General features: G+C 37.8%; 3 protein-coding genes and 1 long non-coding RNA gene across 4 annotated transcripts; 3 read left to right on the top strand and 1 right to left on the bottom strand.

The window, feature by feature from the left end:
* Window positions 1–504: 504 nt before the first annotated feature.
* LOC104587065 (uncharacterized) lies at window positions 505–6,725 on the bottom strand. The gene is made up of 7 exons (XM_010244518.3): window positions 6,503–6,725; window positions 3,151–3,250; window positions 2,907–3,027; window positions 1,883–2,004; window positions 1,660–1,781; window positions 1,394–1,553; window positions 505–776 (listed from the first exon to the last, which is right to left on the bottom strand). Exons 1-7 carry the CDS (start codon window positions 6,627–6,629, stop codon window positions 722–724), a joined length of 807 nt encoding a protein of 268 aa, XP_010242820.1. The 5' UTR covers window positions 6,630–6,725; the 3' UTR covers window positions 505–721.
* A 1,095-nt stretch (window positions 6,726–7,820) lies between these two features.
* On the top strand, window positions 7,821–9,188 carry LOC148791480 (uncharacterized). Its single transcript, XR_016076770.1, has 2 exons — window positions 7,821–8,181; window positions 8,260–9,188. It is a non-coding gene; the product is annotated as an uncharacterized LOC148791480 (long non-coding RNA).
* A 3,882-nt stretch (window positions 9,189–13,070) lies between these two features.
* On the top strand, window positions 13,071–15,630 carry LOC104587066 (BTB/POZ domain-containing protein At1g21780). The gene is made up of 4 exons (XM_010244519.3): window positions 13,071–13,303; window positions 13,497–13,642; window positions 14,690–14,805; window positions 14,909–15,630. Exons 1-4 carry the CDS (start codon window positions 13,191–13,193, stop codon window positions 15,515–15,517), a joined length of 984 nt encoding a protein of 327 aa, XP_010242821.1. The 5' UTR covers window positions 13,071–13,190; the 3' UTR covers window positions 15,518–15,630.
* Window positions 15,631–18,770: 3,140 nt separating this feature from the next.
* LOC104587067 (Tetratricopeptide repeat (TPR)-like superfamily protein) lies at window positions 18,771–26,345 on the top strand. The gene is made up of 2 exons (XM_010244520.3): window positions 18,771–19,644; window positions 23,953–26,345. The coding sequence occupies exon 2, from the start codon at window positions 24,100–24,102 to the stop codon at window positions 26,149–26,151; it is 2,052 nt and encodes a 683-aa protein (XP_010242822.1). The 5' UTR covers window positions 18,771–19,644; window positions 23,953–24,099; the 3' UTR covers window positions 26,152–26,345.
* Window positions 26,346–26,777: the final 432 nt, after the last annotated feature.

Raw genomic sequence — 26,777 nt, 5'->3', positions numbered from 1 at the left:
ATCAAAGAGATGTTAACAATGTGTTACTGCATTATTTTGTTGGGGCAGTATTGGGAGCGTTTCATTGGTAGCATATCCCTAACTGTGGGTTGTGAGCAGAGACATAATAAGTCATTACAGTCGGACATCAAGAACATCTCCCCATGGATGAGAAAGATGTTTTCAATGTGTGTGAATGCATTGGTTAGTTGGAACAGTGTTAGGAGTGTTTCATTGGTAGTGCATCATCTCAACAAATACTCCCAATGCTGTCCAACAAGCCATTACAGTCGTACATCAGGAACATCTCCCGGAGATGTTGCCAATGTGTGACTGCATTGTCTCATTGGGACAGTGTTGGGAGGGTTTCATTGATACCAGATCCCTAAGCGTGGGTTGTGGGGCATGTGCACTTGATGGCTGTCGTGGGATTTTGTTATTTGATTAAACAGTCAGTAACACAACTCGCCATCAAGTGCAGATCAACCGATTACTTGAAAAAAGGAAATACACTGAAGATGAAGATAATTCCATAGCATACCTAAAACCCATCGAATTAAAGGAACATATTTACAAAGTAAAGGGCGAATTTCTTCCTTCCTTACAGTTACAGAATCCACACACAACAGAATATCTAGCTACTTTGTATATGCAACTCTTAAGCAGTATGCATTTTGTTTTTTCAAGTCGGAAGAACACACTTCTTGACACAGAGTTTAACTCTAAGTACAAGTCTCCACTTTCACTCCGTTTTAACCGCTGACTTGGAAATCCTCAATGAATCGAGCACACTTTGCCTGTATTAAAGAAATATAGTTGTTGATGAGTAAAAAGTTCACTAAACAGACCTTGAGAGTTGAGGGTCACTATTCCTATCACCATCCTTGAGTTCTCCTTTCATCCTGGGTGGACCCAAAACATACCACAATCATAGCAAATAAATGAAAAACAAAAGATAAAAAAGAAAAGAAAAAGGTTCAAGATTCTCTCAGCTGGTAGAAGGTGTGATGGGAAAAGAAAGCTCTACAATAAAGAGCCTTATAAAACTTGCTTTTTCTTTCCTTTCCTTTCCCTCTTTTTTGTAATTTGGAATGTTCAATTAAAAAACAGGAGATTTGATCCATAACATTTAAGATGTGAATCTTGAGTTGTGAATTGAATTCTTTTATGCAGCCTGCTCCATGAACCGACCCGGCTTGACTTTTGTGGAGAAGAACTTGGTGGGTGTGAAGCGCTTGGGCCGATAGGGTTTGGGTCTAGTGTATATACATCATGTTTCTAGTGTTTTTGTAGGGTGTTTTCGTGGATGTAGTCTAAGATTGATTAGCTGAACCATTAAATGTGCTCTTGTTGCTTTGTTTCTGTTAAAATGTGCGAAAGCTCTATTTGCTAAAAGGGTGCAATGGAAACTAACCTCTTAAGTGCAACACTCCTCTTGGCAAGCATGATGCTTGTGAAAACAGAAACCATTGCAAGGCCCAAATGCTTAAGAGTATGCCCACCGATTACTTGGCGAGTCAAGTCGTAGATTTGTTGGTCCGCTAATTCTCCTATTTTACCTATGAGAAAAAATACTGCAACAATGGGAGTAAATACCATGAGTAATCTGAATCAATGTGATAAACAGCATTGCTAGACTACAGACTTTCATGAAATATCTATATTCCAAGAACCACAAACCTCCAGCCCAAAGCCAATAAATGGAATGAGTATACATTGGAGGCAATAAGATGGCCATTGCAGCAATAGCAAGGCAAGAAAGCAACTGGAATAGTATGTATAGACGGACATCACGAAAAATCCTGCAGCATGAATAAGGGAACAAGAGCGATGCAATGAGATGACTAAGTCCCAAAGGTAATCTTCATTATATATGGAGAAGAATGGGATCTTAAATGCTTACCTCCAATACAAAATGCTTCCTAAACCTGCCATGATAAGGGGAATGATAGACATTGTTCCCTTCTTCTCATCAACCCTTTCAATGATAAATATTGCCAGAACTGATGCCAATGCAACACTCATCTGTATTCATTAGGAACATTTCATTATGGTGTGTTAAAACAGTAAGAAGATAATAATCTGAAGAAATACAAGTAAATAAAACAAGAACAAGAAGAGCACGTTCTGTTTCTTGGTGACTACATGGTCAGTCCAGAGGTTCTCCTACTTGATGGATTGCCTGGATTGGCCCATCTTTCCTTTGCTGGACAATTAGGTTTGATAATCTAGAGAATTAGACTAAAATGTGAGAAGTAATTACCAAAAACAAAGATCTTGTCATTCTCATTGGTGTTATGGTTCTCTGAGACCGGCTCTAGTCGTAACTAGGGTCCCAACAGCTATTGCAGCTGTACATTGGGAACATCTCGCCATGGAGGACAAGGGAGATGTTCCTGAACATCACAATGCAGCAGTTCATTGACATTGTATGTCCTTATGGCTAATACCCACAAATAGATGAATTAATACAATAAAAAACTCGCCATCTTCCAGTTTCAGCAATTGTTAGATAGAAATCCTTATAGGAATTAACTGATATGATCTTTCATGCATGTTCTTGTTGGCAAGGATAAGCTAGACCAAAGGGAATAGAAAAAGCAGGACAGAAACCATTTTTCTAGTCATATATGAACCAAAAGTAACCATGTAAATATTTTGATCTTTTTTTCTTTTTATGCAAGCATTTTGTGTTCATTTCTACAAACTAGTCTCCTACATGGATTCACATAACTACCACTCATCCGCACATAATGAAGTCTAACAATCTAACATAGTGTTGAATTCTAATTTATGTGCTATATTACAAAAATAAAACCATATGCTATAGAAATTTCTCAATATGTGCTGCAAAGGGAAAAGATATAACTAGATGACCAATCCATGAAAAAGATTATTGCCCTTCACCTCTAAAAGAATAAACTCACCGGCACACGATCCCATACGAGTCGAGGATCATTTGGCTGGAGATGATAATAGCCTGACCCTAATCCAACAGCTGCCATGCTAATGTAAAAAATTGTCCAAGCCAACAATTCTCCTTGCAAACTATATCCGCAGCAACAATTCATCAGCAACTCATAATCAAGATCATTTATCAACAAAGATAAATGAACAGAAACAATAATAGAAGAGGCTGATCAGTGATTATTGCTAAATTTTCAAAATTACCTCAATCGAAAATAATTTCCACGATAGCAAACTACGAGCCCGATAATACCAGCAATAAGAAAGGGTACATTTGAAACCACATCCAATGTATTAGGTATCCCTGACAGAATAAGAACTTTATAAGGTATGAAATATCAAATAACAAGAAAAAAAGGGTACTGAAAAATAACATGAAAGGGTGGTACTTACGTAGGAAGTTAGCTATGCTACTAAACAAATAAAAAAAGAAACAGTTAAAATCCTAAGATTGAAGAATGAAAAAAAAATGTAGAATCACATGATCGTATTTTTAAGTTAATTGGTTTCTCACATAATATAACAATAGACAAAAGCACAAATTACCAGCAAAAAAGTAATAATCACAATATACAAATACAAACACATTTATAAAACCAATCATAAAAGTAATAATCAATCAGTTGGACTTTCATCAAAATTCAAGGGGGAATTTTGATTGATCAAAGCCTTTCCGGTTCCATGTCTTTCCAGCATCATAATTTTTTTTTGTATAATACGTTTAGAAATTATAAATAAATAAACCTATATATTAGGGCTGCAAATAAGTCAGATCAGATCTGATTCGAATCCGAATTCAATCCAATAAGAGCTGGATTCGGATACCTCCCTTGATCCTAACAAATTGGGTCGAATCGAAAAAGTCAATCCATTTAATTAATAGATTGAATTTGAATATATCCCAATCTATTTCACCATGACCCAATCCAATCAGTTAGTTATATTATATTATATTATATTATATTATATTATATTATATTATATTATATTATAAAAATAATATAATATATTATTTATATTATATCATCAATTTTTTATTACAATCCAAATCAAATCGAATATCTGAATTCGAATTCGTATCCTAATCTTGGAAATCAAACGGATTTCTTATCGAATCAGATCAGGTATACCCTTTACTAAATCTGATGCAATCCATTTGCAGCCTTATATATACAAGTATGAGTTGGGCTAGACCCAATGGGTGTAGAAGTTTTGGCCCTAGATCAGACCAGAATTTGTGGACCTTCCAAGTCAAGCAAAAAAGCCCAAACAAGATGAATTATAGCAAAATTTGTGGAGCTTTTGAGTTCGGAACTGGTCCCAACATAGGCTCCCAACAACATCACAATAGGCATTGTAGGTGTGCATTGTTGAACATCTCGCTATGAAGGACAAGGGAAGTGTTCTCACTTCTCAATGCATGGCTGCAACTAGGGGTGATCATTTCAACCCGACCCGAAAAATCTAGGCTTGGGCCTAGGTTTTTTGTTAAGACCCGGGCCCACAAAATTTAGGGTTGGGTTTGAGCCTAATTGTTAAGGCCCGACCCAGATATTTATAAATAATATATATCTTTATGTATATATGTTATTTAAAAATATTTGATAATTGATATTTTATATATTAAATAGAGATTAATAGAGATTTGTAGGAGATTAAAGATTTTAATCTTACAGTCTTAGATCTTACCAAATACCAAATTATAATATAGTATTTAATGAAATGTAGAAATTACTAAACCCTAATCTTCTCGGCTCTTTCTCTCTCACCAATTTCACAAAACCACCACTATGACCAATCTCTCTCTCTCCAAAAGACAATCTCTCTCCAAAAGACAAATCTTCTAGTGATGAAAACTCCATTGATGAAGATAAATCTGAAGTTTAGAGTGGTTGCAAGTTTTGAGTAAATTGAAACCACTTTCAATATTTTATTACTTATTTACATTAATTTGAACTATTTTTTCGTAGTTTGATCATATATATTTTTTTATTTCACTTTTTATTTGTAGGAGTTGAATGGAAGATGGAGCCCCTTTTGTGGATTTTACATGACAATAGATTGGTTATTTTTTATAGATATTATAGGTTTCAAGGTTGATTTTTTGTTGATAGAAGAATTAGTTTGTTAAAATTATCATTTTTTAGAATACTAATAACCAATTGAAACTTATAAGTATAACTATTTAATTTTTTTTATATTAGAAGCTTTTTAATTTTTTTTATGTTAGAAGCTTTTATTTTAATTTTAAGTGTAAAGTTTCTTATAGGTTACTAATAGGGGAAAAAAGTATAACTATTTAATTTTGAAACTGAAATACAATAATTTGGCTCATAATCTTGGCCCAGTCCGGGCCATGTAGGGTCAGGCATGGACTTATATTTTTAGGCCCATAATGCAGGTCGGGCCGGGCCCAAGCGTAGCCTAAGCCTGTTGTTATGAAAGCAAAGCCCGGCCCGACCCGACCCGGCCCATGATCACCCCTAGCTGCAACATAGGGATGATTATGGGTCGGGCAGGGTTTTTCTAGAATCTTAACAAAATATAGAGCTGCCTAGGCCTGGCCCAAACCGTACCCTAGCTTAAGAATATGTGTTTAGGCCTGGGACCAGGCTGAGTTGGGTCGGACGTACGGGCATGTCCACATAGACATCAATTGGCAATTAGCTTTCAACTTTGAACTACTTGGTCTTGGGCCCCCAACTATACTAAAACATCAAATGATGATTCAACGTCAACTTTCAACTATAAACATCTATTCTATATTTATTAAAAGAAAGTATAAAATATTAACATCTCAGTTTTCTATCAATGATATTCTTATAACAATAAGATAATAAAGAAATCAAAGGCTGCCTAAATTTCTTAAACATCAAAAACGTAACTCGCCATATAGCAGCAAAATTCTTTCCCCTCTTTTACCTCAAAGGTTAAATAACTTTTCAAATATAACTTATTATATTTATAATATAACCTGTTGCATTCACATTCAAATATATATATATATATATAAAGTACTACAACTCTTAAAAAATAAAAAACCCTCAACCCTACTTATATGTCCCAGCCGGATCGGGTTTTACGGGCCTAATGTTTTCAGCACTCAGGCCCAGAAACGGGTCCGGGCAGGGGAAACGAGGGCCGGGACGGGCAAACCGGGCCATAAATGATATCCCTACTGCACTGCAAGTCTGCAACGGCTATTGTTGGGACCCTGCGTTGGAACTAGATGGCGAGTTGGCGACTCCTTTCCTCTTCAATCGGGGTTTAAGCTCACTTCAGATTTGGCTTCTGTACCCCAGAACGAGTATATGAAGCCGTTTGTTGTGTTGAGCGAGAGCATGAACTCAACCAGAAATCCATTTTCCTTTTAGTCCAATTAGTTTAACTGGATACAAATTCTCAAAATCTACCAGAGCACAATCCACTTCCCAAATCCAATCACGAACAAGAAGGAAACGAAGCAAACGCAGAGCGAATTCATGAATTTCAAACATGGAACTCAAGACAGAGCAAAAGATGGAGAGATTAATTAAAAAACAATTGATGGAAATACCGAAGAAGTTGCGCTGATCAGCGAAATCGTGATAAGCTTGAGGCTGGGGAATTCTGGGAGTTACGATCATCAGAACTACTAGAGACGCAATCGAAACTCCCCATATGTTCAGTGTTCTCTTCTCCATTTCCTTGCACCAGACCAGACCACCTGAGAGAGAGAGAGAAAGGGGGGGAGATGTATGAAACTGAGTGAGAGGAATCGATACGGTTGAGAACGACGGTGGTCTGGCTCGGTCGGATATTAAATAAATATGCAACAATGCTTCTGCTTCTACACTTCTACTGAAGCGTCAACGTGGCATAATGAGGTCGCTGTAGGGGCACCATGGCTTCGACATCTGTAGTCGGCCCATTTTTGTTTTATGGATACGTCCCACATTCATCCATGATCCATTATCCATAACTAAGCATGGGCTCATATTGAGTGACACGTATTCCCGCATGCACCGAAACGAAGAGCTGCAAATGAATCGAATCAAATCGGATACATGGAGTTAAAGGTATATCCGATCCAACCCCAGCTTCTTTGCATGGGATTGAGCTTCAGGATCACGGAATAGACCTCGTTTAGGAGTGGAAATGAATCGGATCGTGATCCGATCCGATCATAATTTGATTCTATTTTATCTGATTTGGATAATCTGTTGTTGGGCTTCGGATTGTATGATAAGATCTAATTTATCTATTTGAATCATATACACAACGGGTGTCCGATTTCTCCCATCGGGTTATGGATGGAGAATAAAGTCTCCCCCTGTCTCCGATTATATATATTAAATATTAAATATTAAATATATAATATTATTTATATATATTAAAATATATTGAAATTATTATTTACATTTAAAAATTTATATTTATTTTCAAGTAAATTTATATTTTGAAAAAATACCGTTAAAAAAATATTAGGAATCTAAATCTCTATAGAGAATTTATCTCTGAAGGTGGAGGACAACTTTTATCCCACAGAGATCAGGGTCGGAGATCAATTATTATTTAAACCCTTTATACACCTTGCTGCATAATGAGTTTACATTTGTGCCCCACAATGTCCTAAGGCACATCCCGCCGTAAATATTGAGCCCAATGATAATCGAGTGATATTTTCAATACACGGTGGGGATGTAGTATGGGACGTTGTGGGGCACAAATCTGACCTTATGCATAATATATTTGAACCATGTTATATAGACTTCCAAATTTGAATGGCTTAAAATTTGTATTAAAATTGTTTAATTGCGACAAAAAAAGGAAATGAAATGTCAAATTTGTCCGCCATTATTCTTCAAATTTCATCCCCTCTTCTTATTCTCTTTCTCCTTCTTTGTCTGCTTATCCTTCATCCATCTTCATCACTGTTCATCACTGTAAATAGAGAATTACCATTGGCGTCATTGTAGATATTCTTTCAACCCTCTGTTGAGCTCCCGAGCTAACAAAGAAATATTCTTCTCCGTCAACACCAAATCAGTTCTCAAATTAACATTTTTATCAAGATCAACCCTCCGTTGAGCTCCTGAGCTAACAAAGATGATGAACAGTCAAACTCTCGTCACTCCATTGAGCTCCTGAACTAACAGAGACGATGGGCCACCAGAATACGGGAAGACGTACTCATGGATATACGTAAATGAAAAACGCCATGAAAGGGCTGCAAATAAAGCTCTATAACTCACTGTAATCCCCTCTGCTCTCTTCCCTCCCTTCTCTCTCATAGAGATGAAAAAGTCAGTTTTTTCTTTTTTTGAATAACAGATATTGGTTGGGCGAGCGGGCCGATGATGCTGTATACTCAGCACCGACGTCGTATCGCTGCTGGAGAACTCCAGAAAGCTGCCGATGTTGTATACTCAAATCGGTGTTGTATATACTCCGGGTTCTTCATCTTGACACGAACCGTAGGTAACTTTCTGGGTTCTCCTTACAGATCTCAGATGGACGGTGACTCGGTGAGTACCTACATTGAAGCGGAGGACGACGGGCCAGATCTCGGATGTGGGTTCTCCTTGCAGATTTGAGATCTGGGTTTTCCTTGCAGATCTCAGATGGACGGTGAGTACCTACATTGAAGCGGCAGACGACGGGCCAGATCTCAGATCTGAGTTCTCTTTGCAGATTTATCTGGGTTCTCCTTGCAAATCTCAGATGGATGGTGAGTACCTACAGCGAAGCGGCGGACAACGGGCCAGATCTCAGATCTGGGTTCTCCTTGCAGATTTGAGATCTCCAACCTTTCTCATCGTCGCACTGCTATCCGGAAATTGCAGCGACAAGCATTGCTGGTGAAGGCGACGGTGCTCCTCTCTATTCTTGAGCGCATTTTGAATCGCTGCAACCTCCACCACCATCCGGTGAAAGCCATAATTTCCGCCCCCACCGCCACCGCCACCACCACTTCCTCCATAATCTCCACCACCGCCACCGCTAATTCCATAGCCCCCGCTAGCAGCACCTACATAGCCACTACCACCGCCAGATCCATAGCCTCCACCAGCATCGCCACTGCCATAGCCTTCACCACCAGAAAAATGGAAAGATGGTGAAGAAGGGAGAGGGACGAAGGGCAAAATTGAATTTTGAAAAAAATGTATACATCACGTGACGTGATGTCACTGTGTCAGGTGTGTATGAATTTCGGCAAAATATTAACTGGCAAGGGTAGAGTAAATCAATTAATTGTAAAATTTAAAAAGTACCGCAAGATAATAGTTAAATAATAGGGGTACCGCGTGTTAATTAATTAAACGGTAGAAATGTTTAAAAAATTTACCGAAAAGAAAAAAAAAATAAGAATTTGCTTTTATGGAGAAAAATCACAAAACAAATCAATGTCTTTAATCACTGACCAACCTAAGTTGACCCCAGTAAAGCTGCTGAACCATCTAGTTCCACCTTTTCCTTTTCTCTTTATAGGATTAGATCATTCTCTTTTTTATACTGTTTCTTTTGATTAAGAATCTTTGCAAATGGGTTGACACGGTGTATAACTATAAGATGAAAAAACCCTCTCCGCGAAGTTACCCAAAAGTTTCTCCTTTTAGAAAGAAGCTTATAGATAAAAGAAGACATTTTTGCTACAAAGTATGGATTTTATTTGAAAGAAACAACAGGGAAAAGAGCCGGTGATTCCCAATTTTGACTTAGTCGAGATGAGGTCATATAGTCTGTTCTCTTGGTGTTTCCTTGATATAGAAAATTTTTTGTACCGGATCAATGGTTATATATTATATCATTTTAAAAAAATCACTTTAATTTTAAAATGGGAAAACAGGCTGGTGTGGCACATTGTTATTGGTCTGATATAGAAAATTTTCTGTATTAAGAGACAGACGATGTAATGGCACCCACACCCTACTCACAATAGATAAAACAGGGTGGTGTGGCATTAGACCTGTTTATGGCCGGTCGGGCTTTTTATTCTTCATGAATAGAAATTTGTTAGGCCTGAGCTCGAGCCCAGTTCGACCAACAGGCCTATAATTTGGGCCCAAGCCCGACCCTGATAAAAAGCTCGAAGCCCGAGCCCGAGCTTTTACTCACCGCCGGTGATTGTGTTCGTCGGAGTTGAATTCGCGATGAGTTGCGATTTTAACAGTGAAAAGTGTGTCAGTTCGCGTCTGAGAGAGAGAGAAAGAGAACTCACTGTTGTCGCCGGTGTCTGAGATTTGAAAGAGAAGTGAGAAGAGGAACGAGAGAGAAAAAGAAAGAGAGAGAGAGAGAGAGAGAGAGAGAGAGAGAGAAGGAGAGGACTCATTGCCGGAGTTGTTGCGTCATTGAATGTTCGCCGCTTCACTGGTTGTGTGGCTGCCTGAGAGTGTGAGGACTGAGGAGGATGTGAAGAGAAGAGAGGTTCGACTAAGGGGAAAGAGGTGAAAGAGGTGAAAGAGAAGAGAGGTTCGACTTAGGGTTTTTTTAAGTTTAGTCTATAGGTCGAGCCAGGCCGGGCTCGGGTCGAGCTATTTTGGCAAATCCCAAGCCCAACTCGAATAAATTGCGGGTCGGGCTTTATGGCCCGAGGTTAAGCCCACGGGCTCATTTGCATTTTCAAGCTCGTCCGGAGGCTGGGCCGGCCCGTTGGGCCACCCAGCCCATGAACAAGTCTATCTGGCACATTGAGGGGTGATTTTATCTGGTGTGCATGATTTTGTCTCATAATTGCTGAACAGTGGCATGTTCACATGATAGTCGCCCAGTCGGGTTGTTTGGCCTAGGAATCAGTCAAAATATCGGTTTCATTTTGATCCCAAGTTTCTATTTTTTGCCTAAAATCATTTGGATTTGTCAAGGATTTATTGATTCGGGCAATGGAACCATTGACCAGTTTGACCCCAAACAGCGGCTTGGGGCCATTTTTTATTTTTAACTATTTTTCTAAATTGTCACAGATTGATTTGTTTGACCGGATGGTCAAACCACTGACCCAAAAACCCGCGCCCAAAGAAGTTCTGGTTTTGCAGTTTTTAAGGCATTGTTTGGTACCATTGCTGTGCATAAATTGTTACCATGTGCACAATGTGTGGAATCCCATGCAGGTTTCATGTGTATAGAACAATGGTGTGTTCATTTGTCATATGTTGTCTAGCTTGGTGTGCATGATTTTCTCTCTATCCCATTTGATTCCATCGTTAAGGTTGTCAAGGGATTAGATTTGGTTTGGGACATGCTATATACCCATAATCTCCCTAATTATTTTGACCTGTTTATATTGATCGATTTCTATAATTATCTATGTTAATAAAATTTAAAATTTCATTTTTGATGATATATAATCTTAATAAAGATGATAATAGAATAGTAAACCATTTATATGTTAATAAATCAAGTATTTTAATCAAAATTATCTTATATATCAACTAACAAATTTATCCTTTTACACAAAATATAATAAAAATAAAAAACACAAAAAAACTAGAAAACCCTTATACACAATTAACAATATATTGATTCGGAACAAGCAAAAACCAAAACTCATATATTGCTTCAATTTGGTTGGGTATAACCAACCCATTGAGAGCTCGGTGTTCTCATACCACATATGATTGAATCACCTTAATTAGAATGCTTAGATTTCATATTTTATATGTAAATTTATATTGATCAACCCAAAATGTTTTAACAACAATGGTATCAAATGCAACCCAAATCTTCATTTTAAGAAACATTAATAAATGTGTACATGTATTTGCACATGACACTATCAAAGATAACAGGTCAAACAAAACTATACATGAATACATGGTGATTAAAATATTGAATGCAATTAATTCACCTCATGCATGTTAACCGAGAAATTGAATTGTTGGCAAAGTTATGCTTCCCACATAAGTTTATGCATCAACATTTAAATGCTCAAACTGGACTTCAATTTTGGGAATATCAAGTCCAACTTTGAAAACAACCAAGATGTAGAGAAAGTGACCTAGTAAGTATATTCAAGGGAAAAAATCCAGTTCAGCAAAAAAAAAAAAAAGAGGGAAAGGAAATGAAGAAAAAATAAGAAGAGTCTATACCTATCAATTCAGTTTTTGAACTTCAACAAAAACTTCTCATTATCCTCTTCTACAACTCTCAACAAACTCTCTAAAAGAATCTTATTTTCTTGTAAATCGAGACTCTCAATATCAAATTCTTTGGTCTCACTTTGAGAGTAAAGGATATATATGTCTTCTTTATACCCACTGTATACTTAGACAAAGAGGGAAGGGGGTGGGTAACAAACGTCCAATGACAATTTTAGAAAAAATGGGTATTCACTCTTTTATATGTAGTATAGATAACAAGAGATCCACTCCAGGTATGAGCAGTTGTTCGAACCAGCATGCCAAGCTAACAACAAACTTTCTTGCTCGGTACACTAAAGGTCTGTTCGTTTCCTCTTAACTCCTATCTCTTAAGATGAATCTTTTAACTTTAAGAGAAAAATGATTGTCCGTTTCCTCTTATCTCTTATCTCTTAAAATACAATCACTTAACTTTTTGTTTTCCAATGATACTTCCGAAAAGATAAACAAAAACTATCATATATGGAGTCAAAATAGATATTTGATAATTTTCAGAATTTAGAACAATATTCTCTATATTCAGAATTTAGAGGAAAAAAAAATTCACCAATACCAATATAGCTCTTAATATAATTATTGCACATTATGTCAGATTTCAGATCAAACGAACAGGTCCTAAAGAAAAAGCTATCCCGTTACGAAATTAACACAACTTATAAAGTGAAAATTTACAATCATAAATACGCAATAAATTTAAATTTGCATATGCACCCCACAAAACATCTCAACGGTATATAAGAAAATATTTTCTAATGACAACTAATAATGAACAAAACGTGTAAGTCTATTAAAAACATCTCTTAATATACCGAAACTCACGCTGAGATGTATGATATCTAAAAAACGTCTTAGCATTCAATTGGAATCATAAACGTGATAGTCAATTAAGTGTTATTATTGGTCAAACTCTTATCATTTCAAACTATATGGGTATTATTGTAATTTCATTATTGTTTAAATATTTTATTCAGGCTGGGTCCCTCGATTCGTATTTAACGCCGGAAGGCCACTGAGGCACCGACCTCCAGTCTTTTCACCTTCTCCGTTCTCTTCATCCTCGATAGCAGTCTTGAGTTATAGTTAACTACCAAGAAGAAGTTGCAGCGTCTTGATTCTGAGAGAGTGATGAGCGATTCGAAGGTAGAGATCATCTCGAGACTTGCTCAATGGAAGATAGAGAACTTAGTTCCCTGTTCTTACAGAAGGTCCGACCTTTTCAAAGTGGGAATCTGGAACTGGTAATACCTTCTGTTGTTGCCTCATTCATTTCTGTATCCTATTTGTTTTTCGTTCAATCTACTTTGTTGTTTCTTCATTTCTGTTGTTTCTTCTGGGTTCATCTAAATTTACTTCAATTCTAAGAAAAGAAGTTGGTAAAATGAATCGCCTGATTTAATGCTCTGAGTATCGTTGCTGTTGATCGAAATGCAGGCACTTGTCGGTAGAGAAGAACCGATATCTCTACATTCGTTTGTTCCCAGAGCTTTGTCGGATTTCTAAAGAACAGCCTCCAATCGCCAGATTTGTTCTCCGAGTATCCGATTTTGGAGCTAACCGCTGCCCATATATCTCGCCGAGTAATTATTTCTGATTTCATCACTTACTTATATTTGAACTTATTAATTCCTTCTTACTTCTGTTACATTAAAACTTCATTTTGTTTTGAGCAACTAACTATATATTTCGCTTAAAATGTGTTTCCAGCATCAATTCACTTAGGCTGTGTTTGGTTTGAAAGAAAAAGTAGGGAAAGGAAGGAAAAGGTAAGGAAACCTTTACAAACCTTGTATTAGGTTTCCTTGCCTTTCCCTTCCTTTCCCTAACTTTTCCTTCAAATCAAACATAGCCTTATCAGAAAGCACAATAGAAAAAGTAATGTCTTTTGGTGTTTTTCACATAATGTGGTGAACTAGACATAAAATCGAATAAATGAGTTCTCCAACTAGCCCGATGAGCAAAATTTCCTGTTTCAGTCAGTCAAGGATCTTTTTATTCCATAACTTTAGAGATTCATTCTTTTTACTCAATTTCTTAAACCTTTGTGAAGCTTAACTAATGTTCTATTTCTTCATTTCCATTTCTACTTCAGCTCTTTGTCAGGAACCAAAAAGAGGGAAAAAAGCAATATCGCTATAGGATTCCTTCATAGTTAAGTAATTGACAGATGGGGAAAATGAATCATGTATTCATGTGCCAAATTTTCTGTTCTTGCTGTTGACTGATGGAAGAGCTTTTGTATGAAGTTGGTGGCAGTGTATTTTAGAATTTGAGTTGGTTTGATCCTTACTGGATCCATGTTCCATTGAGGATGGCTTTTCTGGTACATTTTGTCAATCCTTTCCTGGTTTAGCTACTTTAGTGTTGCAATGTCCAGTGTGAAGCAAGAACTCTGAACTCTGCTTAAAATGAAATTTTTGGTATGAAACCTGTCAAGGGGGTCCACACTTTGTAATTTCTTCTATGTTAGGAAACATAGGAATCCTCTTGCTCAAGCTCTGAATAGTGGAATGTTTAGCTTGTCCTTCTGTTATCAATAGATCTGTCCCATGAACTTGATGATGGTCTTCTGTTTAGGCGCAAATATATACAGATTTTCACTGGCATGCCATTGCTTGGTGCTGCAGTTCAGGAGAGGCTGCTTCGGACCGGTGAAGACTTTGTTTGGCCTGTTGATTCTAGTACTAATGGTCGAGTAATCATTGATGTTGAATTTCTTGACCTCAAGATCTCTCCACTAAATGTTAGTAGCTTTTGATAATATTCTAGATTCTGATGAACACTTTAATCTCAGCATACATGTTTCTCCTGTTTAGAACTCTGCTTCTAACATACCTAAAGTTCAGGGTGGAGAAGCCTATTCTATATGGCCTAGTGAAGGAACAGTGCAGAAGAACCTTGCAACAGAAACCACCCTGCGATGCTTCTCTCGTATGCTTGATGAGGCTATCCATGCAGATGTCACCATCAACACAGCTGATGGAACACTGAGTGCTCACAAGGCTGTTTTGTCTGCAAGCTCCCCTGTGTTCCAGAGTATGTTCTTGCACGACCTCAAGGAGAAAAATTCTTCTACAATTGAGATAGAGGATATGTCACTAGAATCCTGCACAGCTATGCTCAGTTACTTGTATGGGACCATAAAACATAAGGATTTTTGGAATCACCGGATTGCACTTCTTGGGGCAGCAAACAAGTATGATATTACTGACCTAAAAGAAGCTTGTGAAGAAAGCCTCTTGGAAGATATCAGCTCCAGCAATGTCCTTGAGAGGCTACAAGAGGCCTGGCTCTACCAGCTGAACAAGCTGAAGAAAGGGTGCTTGACGTATTTGTTCGATTTTGGCAAAATATATGATGTTAAAGATGAAATGAATAGTTTCTTCCACCATGCCGACAGAGAATTGATGTTGAAAATGTTTCAGGAGGTCCTTGCAGTGTGGAAACCTGCATGACTTCCACTCTGCCAAATTTATTAGCATTTACTGTGATTGCATACATGTAAGAATGTATATACATATCTTTTGTATGCTATCATAATGCAGGCATATTACCCATGTTAGCAGTATATGGAAGATTTTTCTCTCTTAGTTGTTTTGAGTTCAATGTGTATGTTTTTGTCATTATTGCTGGTTTGCTGCATACTGGGATATTTGTCTAGGATGTGCTTATAGCACTCTTTTGTTCAAGGTCCCAAGCTGAAAATGAGAAATTTGGAAGATGTTACAGCAGTTCATATTTGGCAATAATTTTCTTGAAGCGTTGAGCATTACCATCAATAATTTAAGGGGGAAAATTATTCTCTAGGATTCACGAGGTTATGGAATCTTTAGTTATTTGGAAAAATATAGTTCTAAATTGCTAGGGCAAGATTTTGTGCATCTCAAATGGTTTCCATAGGCTCTGTTTGCAGTGCAGACTGTAGGGGGAATTCAAAATCTGGTTTAACTTTATTCAGATTTGACTGTCTTGTTTGCTTGTGAGAATTAAAATGAGGTGGCTCTCACTTGAAGGGGGGAATGGAGGCAAGAAGGTTATAGATTGGGGGGAGTATGGTAAGACTGTAGTAGGCAAAATGATGCAGTCCCCACATTAATCAAAAACTTTGTTCACATAGCATCCAGCCCCATATTGGGAGTATCTCCCATTCAATTCATGGGTAGATGTTCCTAATGCGTGGCTGGATTCTCATGTTTTTGTTACAGTTGTGCAGAGTTTTGGGAATACGGCGGCCGTCACAATGAGAACTTGGAGGCTTTTCAGCTCTAAGGGACATTTTTCTGAGTGGTCTCTAAAGATAGGGAAGTGCTTGTTTATTTGTAGGAGTTATGATCAATGTTATCAACCCACCATTGACGTTAATGGTTGAACCCTTTGAACCATCACTCACTTCTTCTTTTTTGTTCCAGTTTTTTTTTTTTTTTTTTTCAAGTTAGGAATTGGCTAAAAACAATTCACTTAACCAAAATGATATTCATAACTTTTATAATAATTTGTTCTCATATCTAATAATATTAATAAAAATCATAATAAATTGAATTATAATAAATTTTTAACATATTTAATAAATCTGTTCTCATATCTAATAATAAATTATAACATTTTTTTTATAACTTTGATTCTAAAATTGAATTATAACTTTAATTAATAAAAAATCAAAATTTTATTAATCATATATGGGGAGGTCCAGATACCCAAAACCATCATGGAATTGGGCTGATCCGGGTCTTGTCAAAGTTAATTCCCAGTAGGATTCAATTTTGAAATCATCTTTCCTTGATTGGCTGATTGTCTCTTATCTGTTGAATCTCGACCAGAAAAACAATCTCCGAGACTTGATATCTTCTATCAGAGATTTCCTAATTAGAGATCTCCAGTTTCCAAAAGTTGTCATGATTACAAAGTTCCAAGAGTAATTGTCTTTTAAATGATCAATCTTTCCACTGTTTCGTTATCTGTTAATTAACTTGATTTCAAAACTGAACATCAATGGTCTAAAATCCATTAAAATATTAAAATTTGTTAAAAGAGAGCAAACACTTGACATCATGTCAACCCAGGGGTGGTGTTTTGAAGATCAGGGATCCTTTTCGAAAGACGTTGAGATTCAAACACACATTTTTAAGTTGGGATTCTGATTTTCCCAGTCTGAGCAATACTTGTAATTGTTGGCACAATCAGTCTCATATGTTTCTCTAATTTTCGGTTTCATGTATGCATGCCGTTTTAGCAATTGATGACTCATGATGCGTTTCTGCAACTCTGCTCATCATCCCCTTTTGTTATTTTGGACGTAGGAAACTGAATCGTTTTCCTTTAGCAATTGATGACTCATGATGCGTATCTGCAACTCTGCTCATCATCCCCTTTTGTTATTTTGGACTTTGGAAACTGAATCGTTTTCCTTTAGGCATTGTTTGCAATCAATGACTCAATGTAAAATCCTGTTTTCAAAACTGGACCGGATCGGACGGTCGGATCAGAAAAACTGGGAACCGGTCACCTGACCGATTTCGTTTTCTTCCAAAATTGTTTTTTTCCTCAAAATCATTGATTTTGATCAACAAACCACTGAACCGGTTGATTAACCATTGGAACCGTTCAAACAGTTTTGACTATTTTTCAATTTTTCAATTTTTTTAATTTTTTTTGTCAGAATAGGCCAATTATTTGAGTCAAACTGTCAGACAATTCGAACCGATAATTAGACCCCTAACCGATTCATTTTTAAAAACCATGATGTAAAACCCCAACGATGTAAAATTAAAAAGATGCCGTCGGGTTCGACTATAATACGAAAAAAATATGATATTTTTTCATGTGTGGGTTTTGATTGATCAAAACTCTTACTATATCATATCTTTTTCGTATCATAGATTTTCCCATTTTCATGATTGAATCAATCGAACATTTACATCAAATATCAAACCTTAGACATCTCAAATTACTCACTTGTGAACTTTTAGCTTAAGATACCGTTAATTTCCCTTGTATTGCACAAAGACTTTATTTCTAAGGTTTAATCTAGCCTAATTAACCACCTTTAGATTTGTTAGATCTGGGCCCAGTTGGGCCAATCTTCCCTTACCAACTGATTTAGAACACCTAAAAATCCCACTTACAAGTTTTAACTAAAAATACCCATATTTACTTATTTATCTAAAAAAATTCCATTTTAATCTATTTCATTCGCCCGCACATAAAACCTCCATACACCCTCAAACGTATCACCATCCTCCTTTCTCACCAGAACCCCACAAGCCACTATTAAATTAGAATCCCTATTTGATCCCCTTAGACTTGAATTGACCAAATTAGCCCTAAATTTACAAAATTACCCAAACCCCTAACAACAAAAAGGAATTTCGAAAGAATTCATTGTTCATCTTCTTCCCTCGATGTTAAACCAGCAGCGACGTCCCCTCATACTTCTCCCTAGAGGTGTAGAATGGTCCATCAGGCTGTGCCGCCTTCCCTTAGAATAACGTGGGGGTTGGCCTGGCATGGCTCACGGCCCAAGTCTATACGAGCTCGTGCCATGTCACAGGCCGGGCTGATCCGTGGGCCAAGTCTTAAGTTAGACTGAACCAAAATTATTTATTTAAAAAAACTTAAAATTTTAATTTTATATAAATTTTGATATATACAATTATTTATATATATAATAATTAAATAAAAATGAAGACAATTATTTTGGGCTATGCTCCGGGCCGTCTCAACACGCGGGCTGCACAGCCCACTCGGTTGTGCCATACCAGCCTGAAGCCCTGAATATATATGAATCGTGTTGGGCTGCGGGCAGGGCTCTGTCGGCACACAAGCCGTAGGCGGCACAGCCACTCGGTTGTGCCATGCCAGCCCGACCCCCGGACCTAAAACCCCAACACGGTCTGTATGCCGTGGGTGGCACGACCGGATATGCACCTCTACTTCTCCCCTTCTTCTTGATTTCTCCTGTTTCTTCTCCCCCCGGACCACCTCTCCGTCAGGCCCCTGTTCATCGTCTCTATCGAGGAGAGCAGGGGAGTTGCAGCGGCAGAACCCTCCCCTTATCCCCACTCGATTCGGGCCAAAATCCAATTGTTTTCGGGTCTGTTATTGTTCCCTCAGTCCTTTCCCCCACTATCTCGTTGCTTTTCCACCACTTGGGTCGTTGGCCGAATCCCCTACATCCTGTAAACTCGCCGTTCGTACTGAAGAAGCTACCGCAGCGGTGATCGGCGATTTCCATCATTTCACTTCCATCGATCTGCATATAACCATCCGCGAAGGTCATCGTTGTTCAAGGGTGAAGAAGCCGTAGCCGAAGCAGATTAAACCTCCTCCCGTTTCATTGTTCATATGAAGGTCGAAATCAATCCGAGTCTGAGGTCGAATGTTGTACACTTGTACTCGAATTGGCCCTGATCTTCAGAATTCGATAAACGTCATCCATTCAAAGTCTGCGTGCAAGCTTACCATTCCAGTTCGATCCAGATTTCCAAACCAAGAAAGGTCTTCTCGACCGTAGGAATCAAACCCAACCCGAGGCCATCGAGCTTGTATCAGCATCGATCCCCATCTTAGGCCACATCCATCGAAGGTAAGTTCCCCACTTGTGTTTGCTGATTGATGATAAGATATCAGTAGGGTCGAACTCCTAATTCTACTTAACTAACTCATCTTTCTGAGATGGTTGATGTTATTTTCTGAGTGAAGATAGTGTCTCTGACACCATTCTTTTTCTGCTATTTAATTTGCTAGCTGAGGTTCTCTTGGACATATACGTATTCTTTTAAGTTCCATGATATGCTGCTAGTGTGGGGTGTTTTCTCATCAGAACGGTTTAAAAAAAGTGATTTAATTTTATTGATTATCAGCTACTTTGTTCAAATGAAATAGAACTAAAAGCATTTTATGGTGCATGTTCCTCCATTGATATCTTGCTAGATCAGAGGTGATTTATTCTCTCTGTAAATTAAAAGAATGAGGGATGCCGGTTGCAGAAAACAAAACAGATTTGAAACAACAAAAGATATGATCAAAAAAGAAAAACCAAAAAATGAAAATCGGTAATAATGGGGTTGATCAACAGATCCCGATGTTTAGCTTGATAGATTAGAATTTCCTTGTAGGGAGAATAATCTATGAACAGAAAGTATATAAAAGGTTCTATATATATATATGTAATAAAAAATAATAATTTCATAAAAGAAATAAACAAATAGGAATGGCAACGGGGCGGGCTTGGAGCAGGGCACCCCCTCCCCATCACCGCCCCATAGTCAAGATATTTTGCCCCGTTCTTGCCCTATCCTCGGTGGTGGGTTGGGGCATCCACTCAAATTTTCTCTATTAAAAATTATCAATTTTATGTAGAATTTACACATAGGATATAGGAATTTGGGTGTATTTTAAGAATCGAATTATAATAATTTAGGGATAATTCACAAATAGAATAATGGGATCCTAAGATTTTAAGAATTTAGGGAAAACTTAGAGATATTTTAAATATCAATATTAAACCTGAGATATTTTACTAATTTACCTTTGGGTTCGGGGCGGGTTCGGGGAATTATATACAAAACCCGTCCCTGCCCCATCCCTAGTTCAGGGAAAAATATTTTCACCATCCTCACCTCGTCCTTGTTTAGGGTAAGGGAAAACCCTTCCCATTCAGGGCGGGGCGGGGCAGGGCGAGCCCCCGGGTTTACAAGGGAAATTGCCATCCCTATTAACAAATCAGTGATTTAAAAGGCATGCCTAGTCGCACAGGCGAGGTGCGTTTTGGGGTATGTGCCTCGCCCAGGTCCTAGGCGCACCCCTTTCAAACGGTGCATGCCTAGTGCGCCTAGGCGTGTGCCTGATGCGCCTTGCGCTTCAGCCCAGGTGTACGTCCTTTTAAAATTTTATGCTTTTTCCTTTTCTTGAGTCTAACGACTGGGTCGGGGGCTCTGCCCCTAGACCCTGATCACGCCCTTCGAAGAGAGCCTAAACAAGTCTATGTTAGGGTTTGAAGTTCTTATTTCTCACATGAAAAATAATGATTTTACAACATTAGCAAATTTGGGGTTCTCGGAGCTTCGGTGCGAGTGAACTGGAGCAGAGTAGAACCCCAATTTGTTAATGTTGTTCATTCATTTATTCCAATAAAATATCTTCTTAAAAGACAATTAAAGTTATCAAATCATTATTTTTCATGTGAAAAATAAGAATTTCAAACCCTAACATAGACTTGTTCTAACTTGCCTCGAAGGGCGTGGTAGTAAGGTGACTCAGAGAATAAAAAGTGCAATATGTTTTACATCACATTAGCTACTTGAAGCAATGCAATTAAAGAAAAAAAAAGATTGTGGGTTTTACATGCTTGAAATGTTTTATATGTTTGCTTTTATTTTTAAATTCTCATTTAAATACACTTTACATGTTATGTTTATGTATTTTAATTTTAGATAATTGGATTTTTAAAACATTTATTTTGAAATTTATGTTTATATTTTTATTAACATTATGTTTAATATTTTTTGCATTTTTTTAAAACTTTCTGACTTTATTTTTTATTTTTTAGCTTTCTTTTTTGTAGTTTTTTGCCTTTCTTAAAAAGGCGCATGCATTGCCTTGTGCCTTTTATGCACCTTGCGCTTTTAAAACAACAAAACAAATAGGGTTTTATATAAGAAAAATAAAAAAATTGACAAAATTAAAGAAAGAAGAGAGAATAACAAAATAAAAACAAATATAATAATAAGAAAATATGATAAAACCGATGTGTGGCGATCCCAAATCAGTCCAAATGAGCCATTTTCCGACGCTCAAACACATTATCCATATTTAGAGACTAAGGTTGATTTGCATCAATTAAGGGGACCTTCTACAACATTTTTCGGCAATCAAGGACAACACAGAAGTTCACTAGGTTCATCTTCCTTGCCATCTTGGTTCCAACAAGAGCTGCATATGCTTCAGAAAAAGAAAGTTGATAGGTGACCAACTGCACCCTGATTAGGTTAATGATGCTGACCTTCTCTACTAGAGCCTGAAGCAGTAGAAATCTTCGAATTGGGCAACAGGCAACCCTAATTGCACCCTTATATTTTTCATGTTAATAATTATTCTCTGATAGGAGAGTCTTCATTGTAATGTCTGAAGCTAGTATCTTTGATCGGCCATAATAGGGGTACAACTCAGGCAGGTTGGATCAGGTTGAGGGGTCAACCTAAGTCCAACCCTAACATTCAAACCTTGGATTCAAGATTGGTCCAATTCCAGGTCAAGCCCAAAGTTTACCAACCCATGTCCAATCCAAACTCAATCTAAAATATATGCATAGCCCATGATGCAACAGCTCAAATTAAGTCAGGTTGGGATCAGAATGGACCCACCCAAGTTGCAAGCCCATTTAATCTGGTTTGTGACTCTGAGATTTAGTATGGATATTCACAATCTTCCGTGGGATTCCATTTTGTTCTATTTTGGCTATCAATTACATAAAACACATCTTACACTCTTTCGACTCCATTAAAGTAAAGACATGAGGTAATTTAAGCTAGCTGTTTCGCAGGGTCTAATATTGAATTCCATTCCAGTTACAGACTTACAGGCTTTACAGAAGTCTCAAGATTGCTGCATGATCTGCAGGATTTAAGCAATGATTCCTAAATGGTTGAATCCAACTGAATGGCAACACTTTTGTTTTTCAATTTTACAGCATGATCAAGTTCAAGATAACCAGAATTTCCAAGAAGTTTTAGCGCACGTCCGTAATGTTCAATAGTTAAATCAAATATTATAATCCCTTCTCAATTCTCATAGAATCCAAGTATTTGGTCCTAGAACTAGGCCTAGGGATGATCATGGGCCGGGCTAGGTTTTGCTAGGATTTTAACAAAGTATAGGGCTGCCTGGCCCAGCCCGAACCGCACCCCCAGTTTAATAATGTCTCCGGGACTGAACCAGGCCGGGCTGGACGTGCAGGTATGCCCACATAAACATTAATTGACAATTCAACTTTCAATTTTCAACTACACTTGGGCTTGGTTTTGGGCTTATGCCCCAACTACGCTAAAACATAAATGACATTCAACTTTCAACTATTAACATATATTCTATATTTATTTAAAAAGTATAACATATTAAATTATTAACATCTGAATTTTCTATTAAAGGTATCCTATATCAATAAAATTAAAAAAAAACCAAAATTAACCTAAATTTCTTAAACGTTAAGACTGTAACTTGTCGTATAAGAGCAAAATTCTTTCCCTCTTTCTATCTCAAACATTAAATAACTTTTCAAATATAACCTATTATATTTATAAAAAAAAAGCTTACAATTTTTTTTATCAAAGCAAAGACAGCCTTATATAACCAAATAGAAATCAAAGGCAACCTCTATTTTTTTATATATCAACACCATAACTTGTTGCATTCAACAAAAAATGTATATCCCTACCATCTACTACCACATGTATAAACTTTATAAAACTTTTAAAAACTAAAAAACCCTTAACCCTACTATATGTCCGGGCCGGGCTGGGTTTTCCAAGTCTAATGTTTTAGCATCTAGGGCCGTCCCAGATTTCATGTAAGCTTGGTACAGGTCCGGCCCAGGCCGGTCCATAAATGATCATCCTTACTACTTAATAAGATCAAGAAGTAGAAGTGCAGTGCATACTGCAGACTTTAATTACGAAGGAAAAAAAAAAAAAGGAATCTTGTGCCTACTGTTCTAGGGTCCTCTTCATTTGGTTATAGATGGAGATAGCTTGACCATAAGAGTGGTTACGGGTATAGGCTCTGATTATTGCATTGTAAAGAAAATAACATTTAGCCCAATCACCTGCTAGAAAAGTAAACTTTCATAAGCTATATGTCCATTAATATCAGATATATAAACCATTTTTGTCGCCAGGAATTTGGTTTATGATAGAGAGTACTAAAGTTGTCAGCGTGCACTTTCTTCAATCCTGTGATACTGGCGCGTTTTCGCAACATGGGTATCAATTGATTCTCCAAATCTCCGGTTAGCACAACACAATACCAATCTTCGCATCCATTAATGACAGAGCGGCAGAGATTAGCAAAGCTCCTTAGAGACTGTTCAAAGTATTCATTACTCAACCGGGGCCTACAGACACATGTAACAACAGTGAAGATGGGACTTGGATTGGACTTGATAATAAACAATAGCCTTGTAGATATGTATGGAAAGTGCAATAGGCTAGACATGGCTTCACTTGTATTCGATAAAATGCCTGAACGAAATGTGATCTCATGGACAACTCTCATGGGTGGGTACTTGTGTCAGGGTAATGCCAAAGCAACATTGTCACTCTTCTGTCAAATGGGGAGCTCAGAAGTTAAACCGAATGACTTCACATTCTCAACTAGCTTAAAAGCTTGTGGTTTTATAGGTATTGCTGAGAATGGAATGCAAATACATGTTCTCTGTATTAAAACTGGCTTTGAATGGAACCTGGTTGTGGCCAATTCAATCATTGATATGTACTCCAAATGTGGGAAAATTGTGGAATCAACTAGGATGTTTGATATAATGCCAACTAGGAATCTCATTAGTTGGAATTCGATGATTGCTGGGTACACCAATGCAAGACAAAGCAGCAAGTCACTACATTTGTTCAAAAGAATGCAAGAACATGGAGAAATACCTGATGAATTTACATATTCCAGTGTTTTAAAATCTTGTGCTGGTCTTGGAGCAGTTCAGGAAGGGCGCCAAATACATGCTTCTTTGATCACAAGAGGGTTTCCTATTTTGATTCAGACAATCATGGCAAGCGCACTTGTAGAACTCTATATAAAGTGTAGGTGGTTGCCTGAAGCAAGGAAGTTGTTTGATCGGATAGAAGATAAGAATGTGATTTCTTGGACGGCAATAATTGCAGGCTATGCTCAAGAAGGCAAGCTACAAGAGACTATTGACTTGTTTAGGCAGTTTAGGAAGACAGGCATTCAACTTGATGGGTTTGTTCTCTCGAGCATGATGGGTGTCTTGGCCGATTTTGCCCTTGTGGAGCAAGGGAAACAAATACATTCTTACATGGTAAAAGTTCCATACGGTTTAGATATCTCAGCAGCCAATTCAGTTGTGGATATGTATATCAAGTGTGGTTTAACGGTAGAAGCAGAGAAGTGTTTCAATGAGATACTTGCTAGAAATGTAGTCTCCTGGACTGTGATGATCAGTGGATACGGAAAGCATGGTTATGGCAAAGATGCAATACGTCTCTTTGAAGAAATGCAATTGGAGAACATCAAGCCCGATGAGGTGAGTTATTTGGCTGTGCTCTCAGCCTGCAGCCATGCTGGTCTCATTGAAGAAGGTAACAAATACTTCTCAACATTGTGCAAAGACCAAAGTATTACTCCTAAAGTAGAACATTATGCTTGCATGGTTGATCTCCTTGGCCGAGCTGGGCATTTAAAAGAAGCCAAGGATCTCATAGAGAACATGCCACTAGAACCAAGTGTAGGCATTTGGCAGACATTGCTAAGCGCATGTAGGGTACATAGAGACTTGGAATTTGGCAGAGAAGTTGGAGAAATCCTATTGAGGTTGGATGGTGATAACCCAGTAAATTACGTGATGATGTCTAACATCTATGCTGAAGCTGGTGAATGGGGGGAGTGTCAGAAAGTGAGGGAGGCAATGAAGGAGAAAGGGCTGAAGAAAGAAGCTGGGTGTAGTTGGATTGATATTGACAAGGAGGTGCACTTTTTCTATGGAGGAGACGACACACACCCACTTATAGAGAGAATTCACGAGGTATTGAAGGTGATGGAGAGGAGAATAAAAGAAGAGACAGGTTATGCACATGGGGTGAAGTTTGCACTACATGATGTAGAAGAGGAGTCGAAGGAGGAGAGTTTGAGAGTTCATAGTGAGAAGTTGGCAATTGGGTTAGCATTAGTGCATGGTGGGTTGGATAGAGGAGTTGTAAGCGTCTTCAAGAACCTGAGGGTTTGTGGGGATTGTCATGAATTCTTTAAGGGTCTTTCAAAGGTATTAAAGAGGGTGTTTGTGGTGAGAGATGCTAATAGGTTTCATAGATTTGAGGATGGCGAGTGCTCCTGTGGTGATTATTGGTGACAGTCGTGGGGTTTTAATGTAGCAACAACTGTATGACCAGTGATGCTTTGGTTTGCCATTTTCCTCGATTTTGATCTTATTTGCCCGCAACTTTGAATGCTTGTAGAAAGGACAAACAGCAAAATTTCACATTAGAACTTAGAGAGCTGAGTACGAAGCAAGCAAATAAATGGTAATGTAGTTTTATACTTTTATTTGGACCATTCTCGAGTTGAATTGACATTGACACACACGCTCACCGAAAATCAATCCTCTTGAGTCTCAAGTCTTTTTAAGTCTCAACCCATTTAGACATCCAGGAAGTAGAGGATTACTGCAATGCTACCACTGCATAAACTCTTCACTCCAGCAAAATAATAAAACAATCAGTGACTGTTTGAGAAGGCTGAAGTTCAGTAGGCTTCTCGTTTTTGGTGTTCGGCCCCACACGGACAGCCTACAAGTTATGTTTGGTGAAAATTTCGGATAGCTCAAATCAGCTGTTGGTAAGTCATTTCAAAGGCTGTTCGCTTCAGCCTCTGAATAATTTATTCAGAGAGTTTTGAAGCAGCTGAACCAGCTTGGTTGAATCTTCAGCTCTGCGCTCCAAAATTGGCCCTCTGTCTGTTTGGAAGAGCTTTCTCACT

The sequence above is a fragment of the Nelumbo nucifera genome, chromosome 5 (assembly GCF_055504915.1).
Source record: "Nelumbo nucifera cultivar China Antique chromosome 5, China Antique-T2T, whole genome shotgun sequence".
NCBI lineage: Eukaryota > Viridiplantae > Streptophyta > Magnoliopsida > Proteales > Nelumbonaceae > Nelumbo > Nelumbo nucifera.
This window is presented reverse-complemented; position numbering and strand designations above follow the sequence as displayed.

Coding starts and splice junctions, on each gene's coding strand:
- LOC104587065 (XM_010244518.3), bottom strand. CDS start 6,629: ATGGAGAAGAGAACACTGAACATATGGGGAGTTTCGATTGCGTCTCTA. Junction 3,251..6,502: donor TGATCAGCGCAACTTCTTCG/GTATTTCCATCA, acceptor TTATTCTGTCAG/GGATACCTAATACATTGGAT. Junction 1,554..1,659: donor TTATTGGCTTTGGGCTGGAG/GTTTGTGGTTCT, acceptor CCATTGTTGCAG/TATTTTTTCTCATAGGTAAA.
- LOC104587066 (XM_010244519.3), top strand. CDS start 13,191: ATGAGCGATTCGAAGGTAGAGATCATCTCGAGACTTGCTCAATGGAAG. Junction 13,643..14,689: donor CTGCCCATATATCTCGCCGA/GTAATTATTTCT, acceptor TTGGTGCTGCAG/TTCAGGAGAGGCTGCTTCGG. Junction 14,806..14,908: donor TCAAGATCTCTCCACTAAAT/GTTAGTAGCTTT, acceptor CCTAAAGTTCAG/GGTGGAGAAGCCTATTCTAT.
- LOC104587067 (XM_010244520.3), top strand. CDS start 24,100: ATGACAGAGCGGCAGAGATTAGCAAAGCTCCTTAGAGACTGTTCAAAG.